Consider the following 19,536-nt stretch of genomic DNA (forward strand, 5'->3'; position numbering starts at 1 on the left):
TCAGCAACAAAAACAAATGAGCCATGAAGACATGGAGGAATCCTCAGTGCATATTGCTAAGTGAAAGGAACCAGTATGAAAAAGCTTTGTACTATAGGTTGTTCAGTTGCTAAGTTGTGTCTGACTTTTCGACCCTAGGACTGCAGCATGCCAGGCTTCCCTGTCCTTCAGTATCTCCTGGAGTTTGCGCAAACTCATGCCCCTTGAGTCGGTGATACCGTAGGGTCCCAACTATATGGTATTCTGGAAAATTTGCAACTAGGGAGACAGTAAAACGATAATTGGTTGCCAGTCTAAGTAATGTTTTCCATTATAAAAATTATATTACCCCATTTGGGATATCCATTTCCTTTGTCAGATTGGCAAACCATAATTTTGAGAAATTTCTCCATTTTATCGAAATTGCCAAATGAATCCGTGAGGTCCAGCACAAAGCTCACTTCCCTTCTGCTCAGCACCACAGTGAGGGTTATATGGAAGGAAGACTTGGGCATAAAATGTATTTTCTACAGAGATGAAAATTACAAAAAGATAAACAAAACAATCCCCTAAGAATCTTATTTCCATTCTACCTGAAATGACTTACATGAACTAAAACTAGCAGGAAAATAACTGTAGATCATCAAATCCAAGAGAAACCAAATTTTATTTGACAATAATATTAAATTCCACTCATTTATTCTTGAACATCTGTCAATCATGTCATCAGACAACCGACTCACATGACAAAAAATATTGAAGATGTATTGCCAACCACTGTCGGGGGCCTGGAGCAAGGACAGATGGCCTGGACAGGGGAGGGATGGTAATACGGGGCAGGGGGAGATGGAGCCGCTCTGTCCACTCCTCTCAGGTCCTGAGTATGCTGGGCTGGGGCTTCACGGGCTCCTATGAGCCCAGAGCCGTTGGCACATATGAATCAGGAGCGGGAGGGGTTCTGTGCGGATTTAACTGTCTGCATCCGTGGTTACTTCCCCACCTCTCCCAGTCCCAACCCCGAGCCCCAGCCCAGCCTTCCACCCGACCACCCCAGCCCACACATCAGTGTCCAGATTCTCACACCAGTGCCATCTGGCGGTTACAAATTTTTGGCTCTCGTGTTCTATCAGCCATTTGCCCCCAGTCAGGCTCTAAGCTCCTTGAGGTCAGCTCTCCACCCTCTGCTCCTCTGGGAACTTGCCCAGGCGCAATGGTGCCTGTGAACTTTGGGGCTGGAAGATTCCACATGTGATGGACTGAGTTGGGAGGCGGGGTCAGGCAGGCCAGCCTGGGAGAGGCAGAGGTGAAGGCTGGGGCAGCTGTGGACCCTCTCCTTACCCAGACCAAGGCAATTCCTCCTTCAGAGGGTAGGGCCGAGCGTCCCTTCCCCTCTCATTTGGGTCCTGCCTCAGCAGAAAATTGGAAAAGAGGCAATGAAGAGCCTTCCCCCCTCTCCGCCACCAGACCGGGGCCTCAGCGCTCAGGGGGCGAGGCCGCTGACCTTTCCTGAGCACCTGAGAGGGGTGCTGGGCCAGGAGCTCTGCAGTCTTGTCTCAACCCTTTAAGGAGGGCTCGTCACCCCCGTTAGAGACTTGAAGACGCTAATTCACTTCCTTCTGGCCATTTAGCCAGCAGGTCACTGAGCTGCCACTGAATCTAGGCTTGTCCTGTCTCCTCCAAGAATCTCGATCCAGGAAGGGGCTCCAGAAAGAGTCTGCTCTGAGTCCTGACAGTAGACAGGTGTTGACGCTGTTTTTTAGAAGACCCAGGGAATTTGAGAGAGAGAAAGTGTGCGTCTGAGAGAGAAAGATAGATGGAGAAGGGGGTAGGGGGCGGCACTGGGGTCAGAAAAATAACACCCACGTTTCTACTACCTGAACCCCAGGTAGGGGGACTGAACTCCAGACTCAAATGCCCCCCACCCCGCAAGTCTCTGACAAAGTAAGGGGAGGGCCTGGCCAAGGGTCGAGAGGGGAACCCTAACCCCTCCACCCCCAAGAGCACCAGAGCCTCGGATCTTCCTTCTAGAGAGGATCCTAGACCATCTAGAGGGCAGGGCCTCCACAGGTCAGCTCACCCATCCCTCTCCTCTCTACCTGAGGAATCTGAGGGGCTGTGAGGCCAGGTCCCTCCTCCCTAATGCCTGGTTGTTTTTTTTTTCCCCAAACAGAGCCCTGAGGCACCATTAACCCCCTGTCTGCTGCAGAGCCCACAGTGGGGACCCTGACCCAGCAAAGGGCCATTCAGCTGTCCACCAGGAGACAGGCCCTCCCAGGAAAAGGCGGCCCAAAGAAGGCTGCCCCGGGCTTCCTGTCCAGGCTGGTGCTGCACAGCTAGGGCAGAGCTCCGCTGAAGGTCATGATGGGCAGACAGAGCAGGGAGCAGAGGTCGGGCGTGGTCTGCCCCTGTGCCGGTGGGTAGGAGGGCCTCTGGGGCCGGGGGCAGAGGTTGCTCTTCTCGGGCTTGTAGCAGGGTGAGACCTCGCACCTGTGGGGCAGGGTGGGTGTCAGGGCAGGCTCCCACCCTTCCAGCTCCTTCCAGGCCTCAAGGTCGGGGTAAGGGGTGCTGAAGTAGGGCTGGGAGCCCCCACTTTCCTACCTAACCACACTCTGCAGGATCTTCCGCTCGTCCTGGTCCAGGCACACAGCAAAGGGGCAGCTGTTAGAGCCGATGATCTGCACCTTGTCCACTTTGACCTGCGACGTGGTAATCTGGAAAGAGGGCCCGGGTCACCCGGAGCCCTGCCCACCTCTCCTCTCCTTTGGAGCTGCCAGCCCTCGGCAACCTCTTCCCTTGGAACCACCCACCTGGGTCCAAGGGGTGGGGGCACACAGGGGATGGGCCCACGGCCTCCATCAGGCCCTGACTCTCTCCCAGCCTCTGTCCTTTCCTGAGTCTAGAAGGAGCAATTGTTCTGGAAGGAAAACCCCACTGCCTGCACCATGAGTCCATTCTGACACGGAGCCACTCGGGGTCCCCCTGGCAGCTACCATGGAGCCTTTCTGCAGGTGCAAGGGTACCTCCTCCTCCCAGAGCCCCCACACGTGTGCATACCCCTCACCAGCCTCTCCTGTCACCCCCAAGACCCAGCACAGCCCTTGGACACGCCACCCCCACACGCACAGACACACACACGCACACACACATGTGCCCAGTAAGTCTCCTGAGGGGGCGGCAGAGAGGAGGGGGCGCCCTTACCTGGTTGAAGCCCTTCTTAGATTTAGGGTTCTGCCTTTTCACCACTTCTGTCAGGTTTAGCGTCAGGGCCTCTGTGCTCGAGTCTGAAGGGCAGGGCGGCTCAGGACCACCCGTGTCCCTACCCACTCCCTCACCCCTGCCCCACCTCCACCTCCCTGTCCCCCACCTGCACCTCCCTGTCCCCTACCCCATCTCCCGGTCCCCCACCTCCACTTCCCTGTCTTACCTCCCTGTCCTCATCCCTACCCTACCCCTGCCCCACCCCACCTCCCGCTCCTCCTACCCGCACCCCCACCCCCACCCCCTCACCTAACTCCTCCTGCTGCCGGCAGGCCTTGCTGAGGTTGACGGAGGTGCAGACCTTCTCCATGGTGCTCCAGCGACTGCGTCCACTGATGGCCCCCTGGGAAGGGAGCAGAGCCACACTGTCTGAGCCCCAGGCCCCCGGTGCCTGGTGCCTTCAGCTCCAGACCCACCAGCCACAGGGTGCCACCCGCCACCAGCACACCCAGGCAGCTCTCTCTCCTTCACTCCAGTCGGCCAGCTTCTTCACCAAGAGACCCCCGACCCCTATAAAGACCTTGCGGACCCCAGGAGGAGCTGCCAGGTCACTGGTTTGGTCCAGGGCCAGCCAGGTAACCGGGTGGAACTCTGCTCCATCCTCACCCCCAGCCCAGAATCCGGGTCCCCGAGCACCCTGAGGAGGGGGACCCCCGGAGGGAGGGCAGCTTTGGAGGCGGAGGGAGAGGGCAAGGTCCACTGCCTCTGCTTCCCCGCTCTCTCAGCATCCTGGAGAGCCCTGGCAGCCAGCCGCGGCCTTCCAGCTTACAGACTGGGCCCAGTACACAGCAGGCTGGCTCTGGGGAGGCGGCATGGGGAGCAGACCCGGAGGGGCAGGCCAGCAGCAGACTCACCTTGCTGTAGATAATCTGTAGTGTTAGCGGGACGGCCTCCCGGTCACCGTCGATGCCCAGCCGCTTGCTGCCAGGACCTGTGCACACAGACAGACCCTCTGCTCCTCTCCCTTCCAGGCCCTCACAGACCCGGGGCCCTGGCTCCCCGCCCCTTTCTTGTCCCTCCTGCTTCACTACCCTATAACCCCTCCTCCCCAGGGGCCCCCTGGATCCCGGCCCACTCCACAGGAACTCAGGTAGGACCCACCTGAAGCCTTGATGGCACGCGTGGCAGCAGAGTGACCCAGCTCCAGGGAGTGGATGAAGATCTCTGTCGTCTTCTCCCCGGTGATGAAGGTCAGCTGGAGTGGGCAGGAGAGTGGGCATCAGCATGGACCTCCCAGAGTGGCTCCCAGGCACCCCCCGCACAGGGCGATGGGCGGAGGGGGGCCCTTCAGCCAGTCTGGAGCGGCAGGACAGGCCTTACCTCGGTCTGATAGACCTGTAGCAGCACGGGGCGGGCAGCGAAGCGGCAGTAATAGAGCAGCATGTCGGCCAGGATGGGCAGCTGGGCAGGGGAGCCCTCCAGGGGCCGGGACTCCGCCTTCAGAGACTGCTGGGGGTGGGGGGAGCCCCGCAATGGAGAGAGAAGGGGGAGGATGAGAGGACGACACACAAAGGAGACACATCCAGAGGCAGGCAGGGCCAGGGAGGGGGCGGTGAGATGGAAACAGAAGGGCTGGGGAGGGGCCCACGGCCGCCTCTGTCCCTCCTCTCCAGCCTCCAAGCTGGGGGTCGAGGAGTGGGGCTGAGGCCTAAGACGCCTGGGTCCTTCCAGGGCCCCTCCTTCCCTCCCAGCATAGAGACCCCTCCCTGGGCCTTGGAGCCCCAGGTTCAGCTCAGCCCTGCTTCCACCCAGCCTCCCTGCTCCATCACGAGTGAGCCCTGGCCCTCCAGAGGGGCCTCCAGCTGGACCCCCTAAACTAGGGCCTTCAAAGCAAGACTGGGTGACTGCAGCCAGGCGCCCCCCAGCCCCTGCACCCCGGAAAGGGGCGGCTCACCTGGCACAGGACTTCGGGGGGCAGGTGCATGAGGCCCAGCACGTTGCGCTCATACCAGGGGTCGAGCATGCCGAGGTAGTGGGAAATGTCGTTGGTGCTCTCCCCCCAGGGGGCCGCGCCCAGCTCCTGGAGAGGGGGCGACAGTCATACCCGGCACCCTGGCCCTGCCACCCTCGCTGCGGGCCCTGCACAGCACCCGCTGTCCCATCCCGAGCTTCTCCCTTGCCCTTAGAGAGGTCTAACGACCCTCAGTTCATGTCCCCCGCTCCCCAGCTCCATCACCACATGCAGGGCAGGGAGCATACCCAGGAGCCAGGCCCACCCAGGAGGACGTGCCTCGTAAACAGGGGTAGCTGCTGCTCCTGACTTCCGACCAGACCCCCTCCAGGGATCTGGGACCTGCTCATGTCTCCTTGCTTTGCTACCCTGCTTGGCCCAGGGCTGGGGACCTACCGCAGGGCTGGGGTGCCTTGGGGAGTCTGCGGGGAGTGGGGACGTCTGGCATGGAGAAGCTGGGCTGGTACAGCCACCAGTCCGCTTCACGGGCACGTAGAAGAACTGGAGCTTGAAGAACCGCGTGAGGAGCGGACGGTTGCTCTCCAGCCGCCTGCGGAGAAGAAGATGGTGAGAAGGGAGCCCCTGGGCCCCTGGGGGACCCCAGTCCTCGAGCCCAGATGCCGCCAGCATCTGGGCTTCAGCCCAGGGCAGATGGAGGCCCAGCTCCAGCTCTCACCGCAGTTTGCTGTACGCCCGGGCCACCTTCCCCGAGATCCGATCGGAGCCGAAGACCACGACTCGCAGCGTGGAGGCCTTGGGGTCCTCGTCCCCGCTCAGGAAGGGGCGGCGGCGCTGGTGGCGGGAGGCGGGGGCCAGGAGCCAGCCGGGCAGCGGGGGGCTGAGTTTTGCCTGGGGCAGGGAGCGTGAGCGCTGGGCTCGGGAGGCAGGCCGCGGGCCATCCAGGGGGCTGACAGGGCTGCAGAGGCTGCCGGCCCGCCGCAGGGGCAGGGCGCCCTCTGGGCCGCCCTCCAGGGCCCGGGAGTCCCTTCGCAGCATGAGCTGGCTGGTGCTCTTGAAGAGTTTATAGATCCTGTTGAACTTCTGCCCGGACCTGCGATGGCCCCGGCGTTCCTGGGTGCCAGGCCTCTTGGGCCTCTCGAAGGAGCTCTCCTCACTGTCCTCCACGTAGCCACTGTCCATGCCGTCAGACAGGCCCGACACGAAGGAGGTCAGCAGCTGGCCGTGGAGGGTGGGTCCTGAGGCCTGGGACAAGGCAAGGGACACGGTGGAGTCGTGGGAAGCCATGGAACTGGTGGAGAGTAGAGAGTCCCTCTCGGCACAGTGCCTGTCGCTGTCCAAATCCTCCTCCTCCTCCTCCTCGTCCTCGTCCTCGTCCTCCCCGTCCTCATCCTCGTCGTCCCCCAGGATGCCCGGTTGGAGCAGCTCCTGTTCCTTCAGCAGGATTTCCTGCAGGATGTCTGCCGGGAGCAACGGGGGGACACTGTCTGAGTGTCAGGCCCTGGGACCCCTCCTGTACAACCCTGGGCAGGGTGCCAGACTCAGACAGAACGACACTGGGGGGCAGAGGGCAGGGGGCCAGCCCCGGACTCAGAGCCTGCCCTCTGCTCTGCTCAGAGCCTGCTCAGCTGGGAGGCCCACTGCAGAGGAAAAGAGCCCTGGACGTTTTGGGGGTGGGCACCGGGGGGAGCCCAGCGGGCCGCTCACCGAAGCTGTCCTGGTTCCAGCTGTAGGTGTAGCACCTGGCCACGGGCATGGGGATGGTGCGCAGCTTGCCGGGTTTGGTGGTGTCTGGAGGAGCCGGGGAGGGAGGGGCAGGAGGTGAGGGCTGGGCCGGCGCCTTGAAACAGGCCAGCCCAGACCCCTCTTTGTCTTGGAGGAGAGACCAGAGCGGGGAGAGGGACCAACAGCCAGGTGGGCTGAGTCTGAGTTGGAAGCTGAGATGCCTGACTTGCAGTCAGGGGGCTTTTCTCAAGCCCACCAGGTAGAAGCCACGCCCTTCTGTGAGCTGTGGGACTGTGGCCAAGTCTCAGGCTCTGAACCTCTGGTTCAAACAGGAAAATGAGGGCACCAGCTCACCAGAAGTCCCTTCTTCTGTAACAAACTTCCCCAGAGACGCTGGGGCAAGGTGAGCCATGTGACAAAGGGGGCTCAGAGGGGTACGTGCAGCTTCTGTATTGTCTTCAAATGCAGCCCAGTGCCCTCGATCAGTCCTCCCTTTTCCATCTCCCACTACCACCCCTGTGGCAATCTGCAGCCGAACCCTAACCCTGCAGAGGGAAACCATGCCCTCAGGATGGCAGAGCAGGAGGTGTTGGAGAATCTGGGTCTCTGAATGATTATACGGAGCAGGCCCAGCCGGGCTGCTTGCCTGGGCAGCTGTGGAGCCATGGGGGGATGGGGCTTATCCCCAGAACCTCACCTAGGACACCAGGGAAGCCGGCTTTCTCTCCCACCGCCTGCAGCTTGGTCCTGAGCCACTGGCGGGCCTCGGCAGCATCCCCGATGCCGGATGCCAGTTCCTGGGCCTCCGCCGTCTCCGTGAAGATGTCCTCAAGCTCGGCCAGGGTCTTGGACTGAAAGCCGGGGTAGGGGTAGGGTAGGCAGGATTGCCCGTGAACCTCGGCCTGGCTGCCCAACTTCTCAAACTCCCAGTGACCCGTTTCTCCCTGGCCTCGTTGCCCGCCTCCACCCATGACTGACCACCAAGCCAGGGCCCCCTCAGCCCCCTTCTCCAGAAATGGTCAGAAAGAAAGGCCCAGAGCCTTGAAGAGCTGGGGCGGGGTGGAGGAAATGTCAGTGCTCAGAGAGGGGGAGCCAAACAGCCGGAAGGTCCCAGAGCTCAGCCTAGACACCAGGGTGCCAGCTTCAGTGTAAAGTTCATGCCTGTGCCACCCAGCCCACGCCACCCTCAGAGGCTGCGTTCAGTCCCTCAGTCCCGGTTCCATCCACCCGGGTTAGGAACCAGCAGAACAGAGACCTCTCAATGAGGTCAGTGCTCTAGCGACCTCACTCGGGGTGAGGGGGGCCAGTGTACCCGGGCGGGCTCCAAAAGGGAGCAGTGAGAACCTCTGTCGGGAGGGGGCGCTGCTGAGCCCAGGGCGGACCCTGCCTTTGTAGAGAGACTCTCTGCCGGGAGGGGGCGCTGCTGAGCCCAGGGCCTCAGGCACATACCTGCAGCCTGCAGTGCAAACCCGGCAGGTCGCAGTGGGGCCCAAAGGTGGCCTGGAAGGCGTGCAGGAGGAGGGTGGTGTAGGTGCTGTGCGGCGAGGGCCCGGGCGTGCTCAGCTGGTTGGCCACGGCGAGGAACTCGGCCTGCACCTCCACCGGGTTCAGCAAGAGCACAGTGCTGGGGACAGAGGACCGGCCATGGGCACTGGGGGACAGGGGTGGGGCCGCCACAGAGCCCACTCGGGCTGGGGTCGGCCCCTCTGACACCCAGGCCTTCTCACAGCCCAGGCGGGACCTGAGGCAGGGGAGAGCCGGTGGCTTGGGGGTCCCAGTTCCAACGGGAAACCTTACCACCTACTTTTGACCAGTTTTCAGCTGGGCTTTACAAAGACCTTTTAAAAACTGAACTTCGTTTCCACAGATAAATTCTACCTTCATTTTTTTTTAAATAAAAAATTTTTCCTATAAGACATCTGAACAGATACAAAATGACACAATAAAGGATTGTATTTTAGGGGAGGTGACTGGAGGCCAGGTGATCATTTTGGGGAAGGGGCAGCAAGGCAACCACATGCTGTGAGATGTGGCCTGAAGTTTCAGCCTGTGCACTCCTCAAGTCAAGGGTCGGGTGTGAGGTGGCTTCTGCCAGGAGGAAAGGGAACAAGTCAGGGCTGCATCTGACTCCTCTTCTGGCAGAGGGTGTCCTTTCTTTCTTTTTAAAAATATTTATTTATTTGGCTCCATGTGGGATCTAGTTCCCTGACTAGGGATTGAACCTGGGCCCCTGCACTGGGAGCTCAGAGTCTCAGCCACTGGATCACCAAAGTCATCATGAAGGCCAGCACTGGGCCGGGGGAGGAAGCATGCATCCTGTCACTAACCCCCACCTCCCTTCCCCTGGACTCTTTTTTTTTTTTTTGAGTGAAAGCACTCAGAAAGCAGGTATATTGAGAAAGATACACATCCCACCAGCAGAATGTGGTCCATCTCAGGAGGTGAGATTGGCCCCTGGGTTCCCTCCTGATGCCAGTGTTTAAATGTCTGCATTATGGACATTTCGAACATACCCAAATATTAAGAGAATCATGAGCCTCAAGGATCAATCACTCAGTTAACACATGACTGTTTGAACTTCACCCACGACAACCCCCAATCACTGCGTTTTCTCTAAAGTACTCCACTTCAGTATTCTTGCGTGGAAAAATCCCATAGGTAGAGGAGCCTGGCAGGCTACAGTCCACAGTATCACAAAGAGTCGGACACGACTGAAGGACTGAGCACACATCAGCCATAGCAGTGTTATTCCTGTGAAGGCTGTTACTGTGAACTGCTCACGCCTGTTCCCTCACAAGTCCTGCAGCGTTTAAACATAGCACAAAGAAGCACCAGGCAGGTGGCCTTCCTGCCAGTGTCTGTGGACGACTGTCCCAGAGCCGGCCCAGGGGTCAGAACTCAGGGACGGGATGGGGCTGTGTCAGATTCCCCAGGGTTTAGGGAGAAACTCATTTTGATTTCTCTATTTGTAAGAAAAAGGGATCAGGCTCAAGTAAGTAGTCCCCCACTGAGCCATCCTCCTTTACTGACTGCTGGATGATCCCCTCATGGACATGCATTAAGCACCACTGTATACAGGACTGTGCCAGCCATCCCAAGGCCTCACCACTTGCACCTCCTCTGCACGCTTGTTAACCAAAGTGAGACGGACTCGGCTGTGAGCTCTTTCTACGAACCTCTCTCTGTGCCTCAGTTCCTGGATCTAAAGCATACCTCTCTCACAGGCTTACTTAACAGGAGGACTGGATGATGGAGGGACGCCTGCAGCACTACCTGGGGTTCAGGAAGCACCTTGAAGCTGTTGGTGATTATCCATCATCCACCTGCCTCAGCCCTGCTGGCGGAATTCTGCTTGCTTATTAACCAACGTTTCTTTACAAGACATTTTTTCTGCCCTTTCTATCTCTCTCAAAATCTACCACTTGCTTTTCTGTTTGTTTTTACCAAGAAGGAACTCAAATAATATCTGCTCAGTGAATGTGCCGTGAACCCCTGGGACTGAGGATGGGAAGGGGCTGGGGCGACTGGAATTTCTGAGCCAGTGGAGGCTGGGGTTTCCAGGCACCCATGTGTTTGGAGGCTTGCTGGAGGGCCCTCAGAATAGAGGCTTCCTCTCAAATGCTTTTCCAGCTGCAGGCCGTGGGTAATGAAATCGGCTCAGGGAGTCCTAACCAGAACTGCCTTTGAAATCAAAGTGAACTAGAACATGCTTGGGAGAAGGTGACTTTTCTTCCCTAAAACTTGTCTCAGCTCTCTCTGTGTGTGTATCAGGTTTTCATATAAAACACATTTTTAAATTATAGGTCCTGGTCAGGTAAGTTTAGAAAATGCCATTTTACTGACAGGCAGAAAGACATTATGCAAAGAGCCTGGGCTTCTGAGTAAGACTGAGGCTCAAATCCTGGCTCAGACTTTTACTAGCGGTGTGACCTTGGGGAGGTTGCTTGCCCTCTCTGACCTTTGGCTTCCTCATCTGTAAAGTAGGGGTAAAGAAAGGTAATGTGTGCTTCTTCAGCATAATCAAAGCAGGTAATTTTTGTTTTCTGTTTTATATCTCAGACCCATTTAGGAATCTGATGAAAGACCCTTAGCCCAGAAAAATGAGCCAGTGCACAAAACATCACACCCACCTGCCCCCTCTCCACCATTCTTTACTCCCCAAGAGCACTTACACAGTGGAGCTGCGGTGACTCCTAGTGGACAGGCCCTGCTCGGCCCTCACCAGTCGCTGGTAGGAGATTCCTGTGGCCAAAATACCCAAAACAGCAGTTCATGAATTTACCTGTTCCTTCGGCAGTCATGGCCCTGCTCCTTGGAGGTGCCAGCACTGGGAGTTCCCAGATGAAGGTCAGAACACCAGGAAGATTAGACCCCTGGCCTCCAGGGCCTTTAACAGTCTGACTCCCAGTCCCCTCTGTGGCCCCACCCAACCCACAAAGCTTCACTCTTTAGAGACTGAGGGGTAGGGCACCCAGGGAGACTAGGGACCCCGAAGTGGCCTCCTGCTGTCCACCTGGTACTGATTCTGTCACCTCTCCAGGTTCCGGTGTCCTCCTGCAGCCCAGCCTTAGCCTCAACCAGCCCCCCAGCCTTCCCCTCAGCATCCCGGCCCTGCCTCAGGGGACCCTCAGTATTCCGCGGTCCTGCCTGGCGTTGTCCTCTTCTACGGCTGAGTCTCTGCACCACGGATCCCATCCCAGCCTTCCTTTATGGCATCATCCATCTCCCTTGATTCAAAGATGCTGAGAAGAAACGAGCCAAGGTTTCCCTTTTTCCCTGAAACTTAGTTCTGTAGCTGGAAAGCAGGTACTCGGTGCTGTGTCAACCACAGTGAGGAGACTCCACGACACCTGGTTCTTCTCACCGAGGGGGCTGGGATTTGGTGGTGGAGGGTGGGGGCAGGCAGTCCCCCTCATTAGGGTTTGGACATCCTCATAGGGACCCTGCTGGGCGTGGACTGGGTGAGAGTTTGGAGCAGAAGGCAGTCTCCTGGGGGAGTCAAAGCCACGACTGGGGTTAGAGATGGCTGTAAGCAGAGGGCTGTGACTTTTGTTTTGTAAGCGGTCAAACATTTGCAATTTGTGCTATTCCAACTTCAGACCTGATTTCTTTGATTTCGGTGCCTTTTGTTTGATGTGTCTTTTATGTAACTGTCACATGTTTAGATGTTAATGTTATGTCTACTTCGACAGGCAAGTACCTGAAACAGAGGTGATGACGATCAGGGTTCAGGACGCCACCTAGTGGCCGCCTACAGACATGACGGAGAAAAGTCCCCTCTTTGCCCCTTCAACCACAACAATGTCCCTGGCCATCCCAGGTTTCCCTGCCCCACAATCTCCCAGACTCCAAAACACACAGACATCAAAGTCTTCTCTTGATCTGTCCACACTTCTCTTTTAAATACCATGTATTGTTCTTAACAGGTAACCCACACCCCATTGATCTGTCATGCCACACCCCCGCTGCCCTGTTCTGCCCCTGTAGACTCAGGCCAGGCTGGGGCCACAGTCCAGGAGGTACTGTGGGCCACTTTATCCTTGAAGCCTGCTGTTCTCTTTAGTCTACAAGACAAGGAGCATTCTCTAACATCCTGTTTCTCCACCTGCTCATCTTAGGGGCTTTCCTGGTGGCTCATTGGTAAAGAATCTGCCTTCCAATGCCTGCCAAAGAAGGAGACATGGGTTCAATCCTTGAGTCAGGAAGATCCCCTGGAGAAGGAAATGGCAACGCACTCCAGTATTCTTGCCTGGCAAATCCCATGGACAGAGAAACCTGGCGGGTTACAGTCCATGGGGTTGCAAAAAGTCGGACACAACTTAGTGAGTAAACAACAAACAATCACATTTGGGAATTATGGCATCATTAGCTGGGAGCTACTGTTGGTTGATGATGTTCTATTAGTGGGTGCTGTTTCCAGAGTGATTGGCAGGTGCTGAAGAGCCCAGATTCCAACAGCATCAGCTGAAACTCTCTACCCCTCCCCCAAAGACACCCATCAAATCCCCCTTCCTTGGCTTCTCTTGATAATGAACCTCCACTTATCGGGAAGCCTCGTGGCGATGGGTGCTTCTCCTCTTTGACCTTTACCCATCTTCCCTGGGCACCTCAGCAGACACGAACAACTTTCTGAAACAGACTTATTTAGACCAAGACTGGCTCAAGGGCTGAACAAAAAAAACCCACCTAGGTGGTTCTGTGTCTGGTCTTAATGTAGGAAATCAAAAGGGCCCCCCCATACGGGCAAGGGATGTGTCCTGGTGAGTGGTGGGCAGCCACTGTGGGCGGCCACGGTGAAGTGCAAATGCCTTGTCTAGGCACAGGACTGCCCTCATAACTGAGCTTTGTTTACCCAACTGAGCTTCCCTTCTTTTTATTTTTTTAAAATTTATTTATTTATGATTGAAGTATAGTTGATTTACCACACTAAGTTACTTTTAAGTGTACAACAAAGTGGTTCAGTTTTATATATATATATATTTTCCAGGTTTTTTCCATTATAGGTTATTACAAGATATTGAATATGGTCCCCTGTGCTACACAGTAGGTCCTTGCTGTTTATCTGGTTTATATATAGTGGTGTGTAAATGTTAATCCCAAACTCCTAAATTATCCCTCCACCATCCCTTTCCCTTTTCTAAAGTGATGACTGGAAATGGCCATTCTGCACAGGACAGCTGACAAAGAAGCCAGAAGATGAGTGACAGTCACTGCTGGTGTCACCAACCAGAAACTGGCACCACGCTAATGACATTCTTCTGGAACATCCATGCTTAGGACACGACGTGGTGCCTGGTCATCGTGAGGCAGAGTCCCCAGGGCTAACACGAGGCAGGGGAGGCTCAGCCTTAGCTGCACGGCTGTCCCAGGAGATGATCTTGGCTTCCTCCTCCTGACCCACATTGTACCCTGACACAAACGCTCCTGGCTACTGGCTTCCTCTTATGCTTTCCTTCCTTCTGGGGTCCCCTGGACAGCAGCCACGGAACTCTCTCTCTCTCTCACACACACACACATGTCCTTTATCCATTCATCTGTTGATGGGCACTTAGGTTCCTTCCGTGTCTTGGCTACTGTAAACACAGCTGCGATGAACACAGTCCTACTTTTGATCAGGAGGCTCAGAGAGCTTCTGTAACCTGTCCAACGTCACCAGCTAATAAGTGGCAGAGCAGAGTTCTTTGTTATCCAAAAGCCCATGTTCCTGCTCTCACATTTGACTTTTAGCTAAAGCGAGAATCATCGAACTTTTCTGAGTCCTAGTTGTCTCATGCACAAATGGGAGCAATGCTGCTTTTCCCTCATACTCGGCAGGGCTGTGGTCTGGGTGATGCAATCGTGGAGGTCTGGATGCTTTGAAAACTGAGGTGTAACTCACACATATGATGCCCACTGTCGCCCATCAGGATGACAGACCAACTCTCAGCAGGCAAGTGCTGTGTTCTGCACAGCCAGGCAGGCAGAGTAAATACTCAACAAACATGAGGGCTGAACCCAAGGGGGCTGCGGTGGGTGGGACCCGGAAACACTGATGTGAGGCTTCCTGCACCCAGATGGAGGCAGTGGGCGACCCTATGGCGGGGGTGGAGTCAGGAAGAAGGGGGAGGTCCGCAGGCTTGATAACCTGCCCACTTCCTCTGCCACCCAGCCACATCAAAGTGGGATAAACTGTTTCACTCATCTCCATGGCAACTGACTCCACAAGGCTGCATGGGTGGAGGGCCCAGCTCACCAAGTCCCTGTCATCTTCTCCCTGTGACCTTGCCAGGATCCACCTACTAAGATAAGACCACCCTGAACCCTCCTGCCCCCAGCAACGGGAAATCAAAGTAGGCCAGCATTATCCTCGCAGACTGCTGAGAGGGAGACACGACTATCCTCCCATTTTACAGATGAGGAAATTGAGGCTCCTATGACGTGAAATGTCTTGCCAAAGGCCCCACAGCCCCAGGGTTGTAGGGACCCCAAGATGGTCTTGTACCAAGTACTGGTAACCACCAAGTGATGTGCCTCAGCCTCCCCTACAGAGCTCAGGGCCTGGTCTCCCCTTCCCCCTACTGCCTCCCTCAGCTGGGTTACTGCAGGTGGAGCCACTCAGCAATGAGGCAAAACTATTACCCACCTGCCTTTACCAAATTACACCAAAGCACTTCCTAACTGGACTTCCCCGGTGGCTCAGCGGTAAAGAATCCGCCTACAATGTGAGAGCCGTAGGAGACATTGGTTCACTCCCTGGGTCAGAAGATCTCCTGGAGGAGGATAGGGCAACTCACTCCAGTATTCTTGCCTAGAGAATCCTGTGGACAGAGACAGTCCATAGGGTGGCAGAGTCAGACACGACGGAAGTGAGTTAGCGCAGTACAGCATAGCACTTTCTAACTAGCCCACCTAAGGGTTAAGGAGAAGAAGATAATGTGGTTGAATTTACTACTTGCTATTAATATTAATGAGGGGTCAGGTTCTATGAAATTAGAGGCTTACTTGTAGATGTGAGATGAGTGCTTTTTGTTCACTATAAAAGATAATGTCATGGAAGCAACCTAGATGTCCATCAACAGATGAATTGATACAGGAATTGTGGTATATAAATACAATGGAATATTACTGAGCTATATAAAAGAACACATTTGAGTCAGTCCCAATGAGGTGGATGAACCTAGAGCTTGGTGTACAGAGTGAAGGAAGTCAGAAAGAGAAAGACAAATATTGTATATTAACGTGTGTGTATGGAATCTAGGAGATCCAACCAGTCCATCCTAAAGGAGATCAGTCCTGGGTGTTCATTGGAAGGACTGATGTTGAAGCTGAAACTCCAATACTGAAACTCCATCTGATGTGAAGAACTGACTCATTGGAAAAGACCCTGATGCTGGGAAAGATTGAGGGCAGGAGGAGAAGGGGACAGAGGATGAGATGGCTGGATGGCATCACTGACTCAAGAAACATGGGTTTGGATGGACTCCAGGAGTTGGTGATGGACAGGGAGGCCTGGCGTGCTGCGGTTCATGGGGTCGCAAAGAGTCGGACACGACTGAGCGACTGAACTGAACTGAACTGAACGGAATGGAATCTAGAAAGATGGTACTGATTGAACCTATTTGCAGGGCATCAGTGGAGATGCAGACACAGAGAACAGACTTGTGGAAATGGTGTGGGAAGAAAAGGGAAGGACGAATGGAGAGAGTAGCATGGAAATATATACTATATGTAAAATAGACAGCCAGTGGGAATTTGCTGTGTGACACAGGGCGCTCAATCCAGTTCTCTGCGACAGACAACCTAAAGGGGGAGGGATGGAATGGGAGGTGGGAGGGAGGTTCAAGAGGGAGGGGACACATGTATCCCTGTGGCTGATTCACAATGATGTATGGCAGAAACTGGCATAACATTGTGAAGCAATTATCTTCCAATAAAACATTTTTAAAAAAGATAATGTCAAAGGGTTTTCTCCCCACTGTATGATGTTTCATTCCCCTATATGACGTTGACTAATTTTGTATCTAATTCTGCCATCTTTTCGTGGCTTAGATGAGAAATTTATTTCAGTTTCTGATACCCTTCTTTAAACTGCCTCTCCCACCTTCCTGGCTGGTTCCCTCAGTAACGAGTTGGAATGCATCTTTGACACAGGCTCACTATACATCTGTTTGAGTTTGAGGCTTTTTAACTGTTTGAAAAGGATTGTCTGGCATGAGCAAATGGTTTCCTATTTCGGTTCTGCTTCCCCTGGAAGAGGAGGCGTTGTTGGCATGGGCAGCCTGGCCTGAGCATCCCCCTCCACCACTCGCTTGGTCCCCAGCGTACCTGAGCCCTCACATGGTCCCAGGGGCAAGATCCAGGGGAAGACCCTCAGCAGTGAGTGGCTAGGGTTCCACGAGCCCTCACTGCTCTGAGTTCAAGGACTCTCACTCCATTTCCATCTCCAGCTGCTGCTCTGCTTGGCTCTCCTCTCCCCAATAGAACCCCGAGTCCCAGTGTCTGGGCCTCCCCACAGCCCGCCTCTCAGCTCCACATCTGTTCGCTGGGGGCTGCTGGGAGCTGAGTTCCTGCTCAGTTGCCCACAAAAACATCTCAAGGCATAGTGTGCGGGTGGCAGAGGGCAGCCAGCTGGTTCCACTTGAAATTGGGAAGCGGTCTCCCTGCACGCAGGTGACAGCCCTCCCCCGGACCCATTTCAAAAAGAATGTCATTTAGATCTTAGGCAGAAACTGAAGGTCCTGCCAAGACATTTGCATTTTAAATCCTTTCTGTCCTGTTACAGAAAAGAAGAAAAGCTTTGCCTTCTCATTAAAGGAATTCTGGTCACCACCAAGAAGCCCAGAAGCAATCTAGATCTGTTTGTTTGGGGGGATAGTGAGGAGGAAGGGAATGAAAGAGATTAAATTGATTTGTTCATTTAGGGTGCCGTGGAAAGCGAGGTTGGTCTACTTGTCTATTTATCACATGCCTTAGCACCTGTCTTTGTCCAGCCATTCTCCTGAGAGCCTCCCTGATTTCTCGATTCTTCCACCCAAGCCTCTGCCAGGAAGTGAGGCTCATGTAGTGCAGAGCTTTTGACTGAAGGACACCTAGCCTGTACCTATCCAGGCCCTTAGTGACTGTAATGACAGCTGAATGGTTGGGCAGACAGATCAGCTGATAGGTTGGAGGAAGATAGATTAGCTGATTGGTTGGGCAGACAGATAAGCTGATTGTGTTATGTGCTAAGTTGCTTCAGTGGTGTCAGACTTTTTGTGACCCTATGGACTGTAGCCTGCCAGGCTCTAGGCTCTTCTGTCCATGGGATTCTTCAGACATGAATACTGGAGTGGGTTTCCATGCCCTCCTCCAGGGAATAATCCCAAACGAGGGATGGAACCCCGCTTCTCTTACATCTCCTGCATTAACAGGAGGCACCACCTAGGAAGCCCCTGATTGGCTGTAAGTGAAGTCGCTTAGTCTGTCCAACTCTGCGACCCCATGGGCTGTAACCTGCCAGGCTCCTCCGTCCATGGGATTTTCCAGGCAAGAATACTGGAGTGGGTTGCCATTTCCTTCTCCAGGGGATCTTCCCCACCCAGGGATCGAATCCAGGTCTGTCTGCATTGCAGGCAGATGCTTTACTGTCTGAGCCACCAGGGAAGCTCTGTGGTGGAATCAAGCCCAACCTCATTGGTTGGGGGCAGACAAACCAGATGATCAACTGGGAAGGGAAGTCATACATTTCTCCAAAGCACTTTTCATATAAAGCTTCAGTCTGGAGCTTTCTAGGATCCATTAATTACTAGGGAATAAGATTCAGCACATCTGTTCTGTGTGTATTTAATGCCCATGATCAGACACTTAGATAGTCTGGGTACTAAACAGAGCCTGGGGCATATACAGATTTAAAAGAATAAAACAAAAATGGGATTACAACACACATAGTGTTGGGGGGCCTGCTTTTTTACTCAACAAGTTACTAAACGTCTTTTCATCTCAGTAACCTTATTTCTATGATACCATTTGACTTAGTTACTTATTTTGGGCTATGCTGGGTCTTTGTTGCTACTCCGGCTTTCTCTAGTTGCAGCAAGCAGGAGCTACTCTCGAGTTGCGCTGCGTTGGCTTCTCATTGTGGTGGCTTCTCTCGCTGCAGAGCATGGGCTTCAGGAGTTGCAGTTCCCTGGCTCTAGAGCACAGGCTCAGTGGTTGTGCCGCACAGGTTTAGTTGTTCCACAGAACGGGAGCTTTCCAGATCAGGGGGCAAACCCGTTTCCTGCATTGGCAGGCGGATTCTTAACCACTGAGCCATCAGGGAAGCCCTATGATCTCATTTTAAATGACTGAGTAGGATTCCACCAAATGACTCTGGTACAATATATTCAACTATTAATATGTACAATATTTAAGTTTTTTGGAATTGGCAGATTATTAAAAAGAATGCAGCAATGAACACCTTTGTAGCTAAACCTTTGCACATCCATAATTATTCATCAGGTTATAAACTTCCAGGAATGGAATTTCTGGGTGGAAAGATAATTATTTTTAATGCTTTAGAGAACACCCTCCCGCCCCACTTCCTGAGCAACACTGGTATGTTTGTTTTATTTTTAGGTTTACCAATTTGATAGGGGGAAAAGGTGTCTTCACTATTTAGTTCTGCATTTTCTTTCCTACTAGTGAGGGTGAATATTTTGGAGGGGTGTTGCTCAGCTGTTAATGGTTCTTTCTGGATGTGCTTGAATCATATCCTCGTATTGATACTTCCATTGGTGTGTTTGCTTATTTTTTCAATTGACAAAAGAACTCTTCATGGGCTTGATATATCATTTGTTGCAAATATTTTTCTTAGTTGGTTATTTACTTTCCACTTACGGTGGGTTCTGCCATAGAGAAGCTTTAATTTCATGCTCTCAAATCTGTCAGCCTTTTATTATTTGTGCCTTGGGTTGGGGGACACATTTGCCATCTGTTCTCCACTCCAGGCTCATATAACCTATTTTTCTTCCATTACTTTCATGGTCTTGATTTCCACACTTAAACATTTAATCCATCTGAAAGATATTTTTATGCTTGCATTACCACTCAATGCTTTTTGAGATAGAAGTTTAACCGATCCAATTCTCAGTCTGTCAATTATCCTAATACCATTTATTAAATGACCAATTTTTTCATTACTGACTTATGGATGCTTCTTTATCATA

General features: G+C 54.0%; 1 protein-coding gene across 10 annotated transcripts in view; it reads right to left on the minus strand.

Moving 5' to 3' along the window:
• Window positions 1–627: 627 nt before the first annotated feature.
• The window catches only part of PIK3R5 (phosphoinositide-3-kinase regulatory subunit 5), a 75,425-nt gene continuing 56,516 nt past the window's right edge, over window positions 628–19,536 (minus strand). For 8 of the 10 annotated variants that reach the window (XM_059878316.1, XM_024980776.2, XM_010816070.4 and 5 more), the window contains 14 exons: window positions 11,044–11,113; window positions 8,321–8,495; window positions 7,569–7,722; window positions 6,854–6,937; window positions 5,865–6,606; window positions 5,585–5,738; window positions 5,132–5,257; window positions 4,558–4,686; window positions 4,339–4,432; window positions 4,092–4,168; window positions 3,487–3,580; window positions 3,178–3,260; window positions 2,578–2,690; window positions 628–2,466 (listed from right to left, as the gene is read on the minus strand). In XM_059878316.1, the coding sequence (XP_059734299.1) occupies window positions 2,313–2,466; window positions 2,578–2,690; window positions 3,178–3,260; window positions 3,487–3,580; window positions 4,092–4,168; window positions 4,339–4,432; window positions 4,558–4,686; window positions 5,132–5,257; window positions 5,585–5,738; window positions 5,865–6,606; window positions 6,854–6,937; window positions 7,569–7,722; window positions 8,321–8,495; window positions 11,044–11,113 (2,249 nt within the window). In that variant the 3' untranslated portion in view covers window positions 628–2,312. The remainder of the gene's footprint in view (window positions 2,467–2,577; window positions 2,691–3,177; window positions 3,261–3,486; window positions 3,581–4,091; window positions 4,169–4,338; window positions 4,433–4,557; window positions 4,687–5,131; window positions 5,258–5,584; window positions 5,739–5,864; window positions 6,607–6,853; window positions 6,938–7,568; window positions 7,723–8,320; window positions 8,496–11,043; window positions 11,114–19,536) is intronic. The other 2 variants (XM_024980777.2, XM_059878317.1) reach the window with 1 other exon arrangement.

Source organism: Bos taurus, chromosome 19 (genome assembly GCF_002263795.3).
Source record: "Bos taurus isolate L1 Dominette 01449 registration number 42190680 breed Hereford chromosome 19, ARS-UCD2.0, whole genome shotgun sequence".
Classification (NCBI taxonomy): domain Eukaryota; kingdom Metazoa; phylum Chordata; class Mammalia; order Artiodactyla; family Bovidae; genus Bos; species Bos taurus.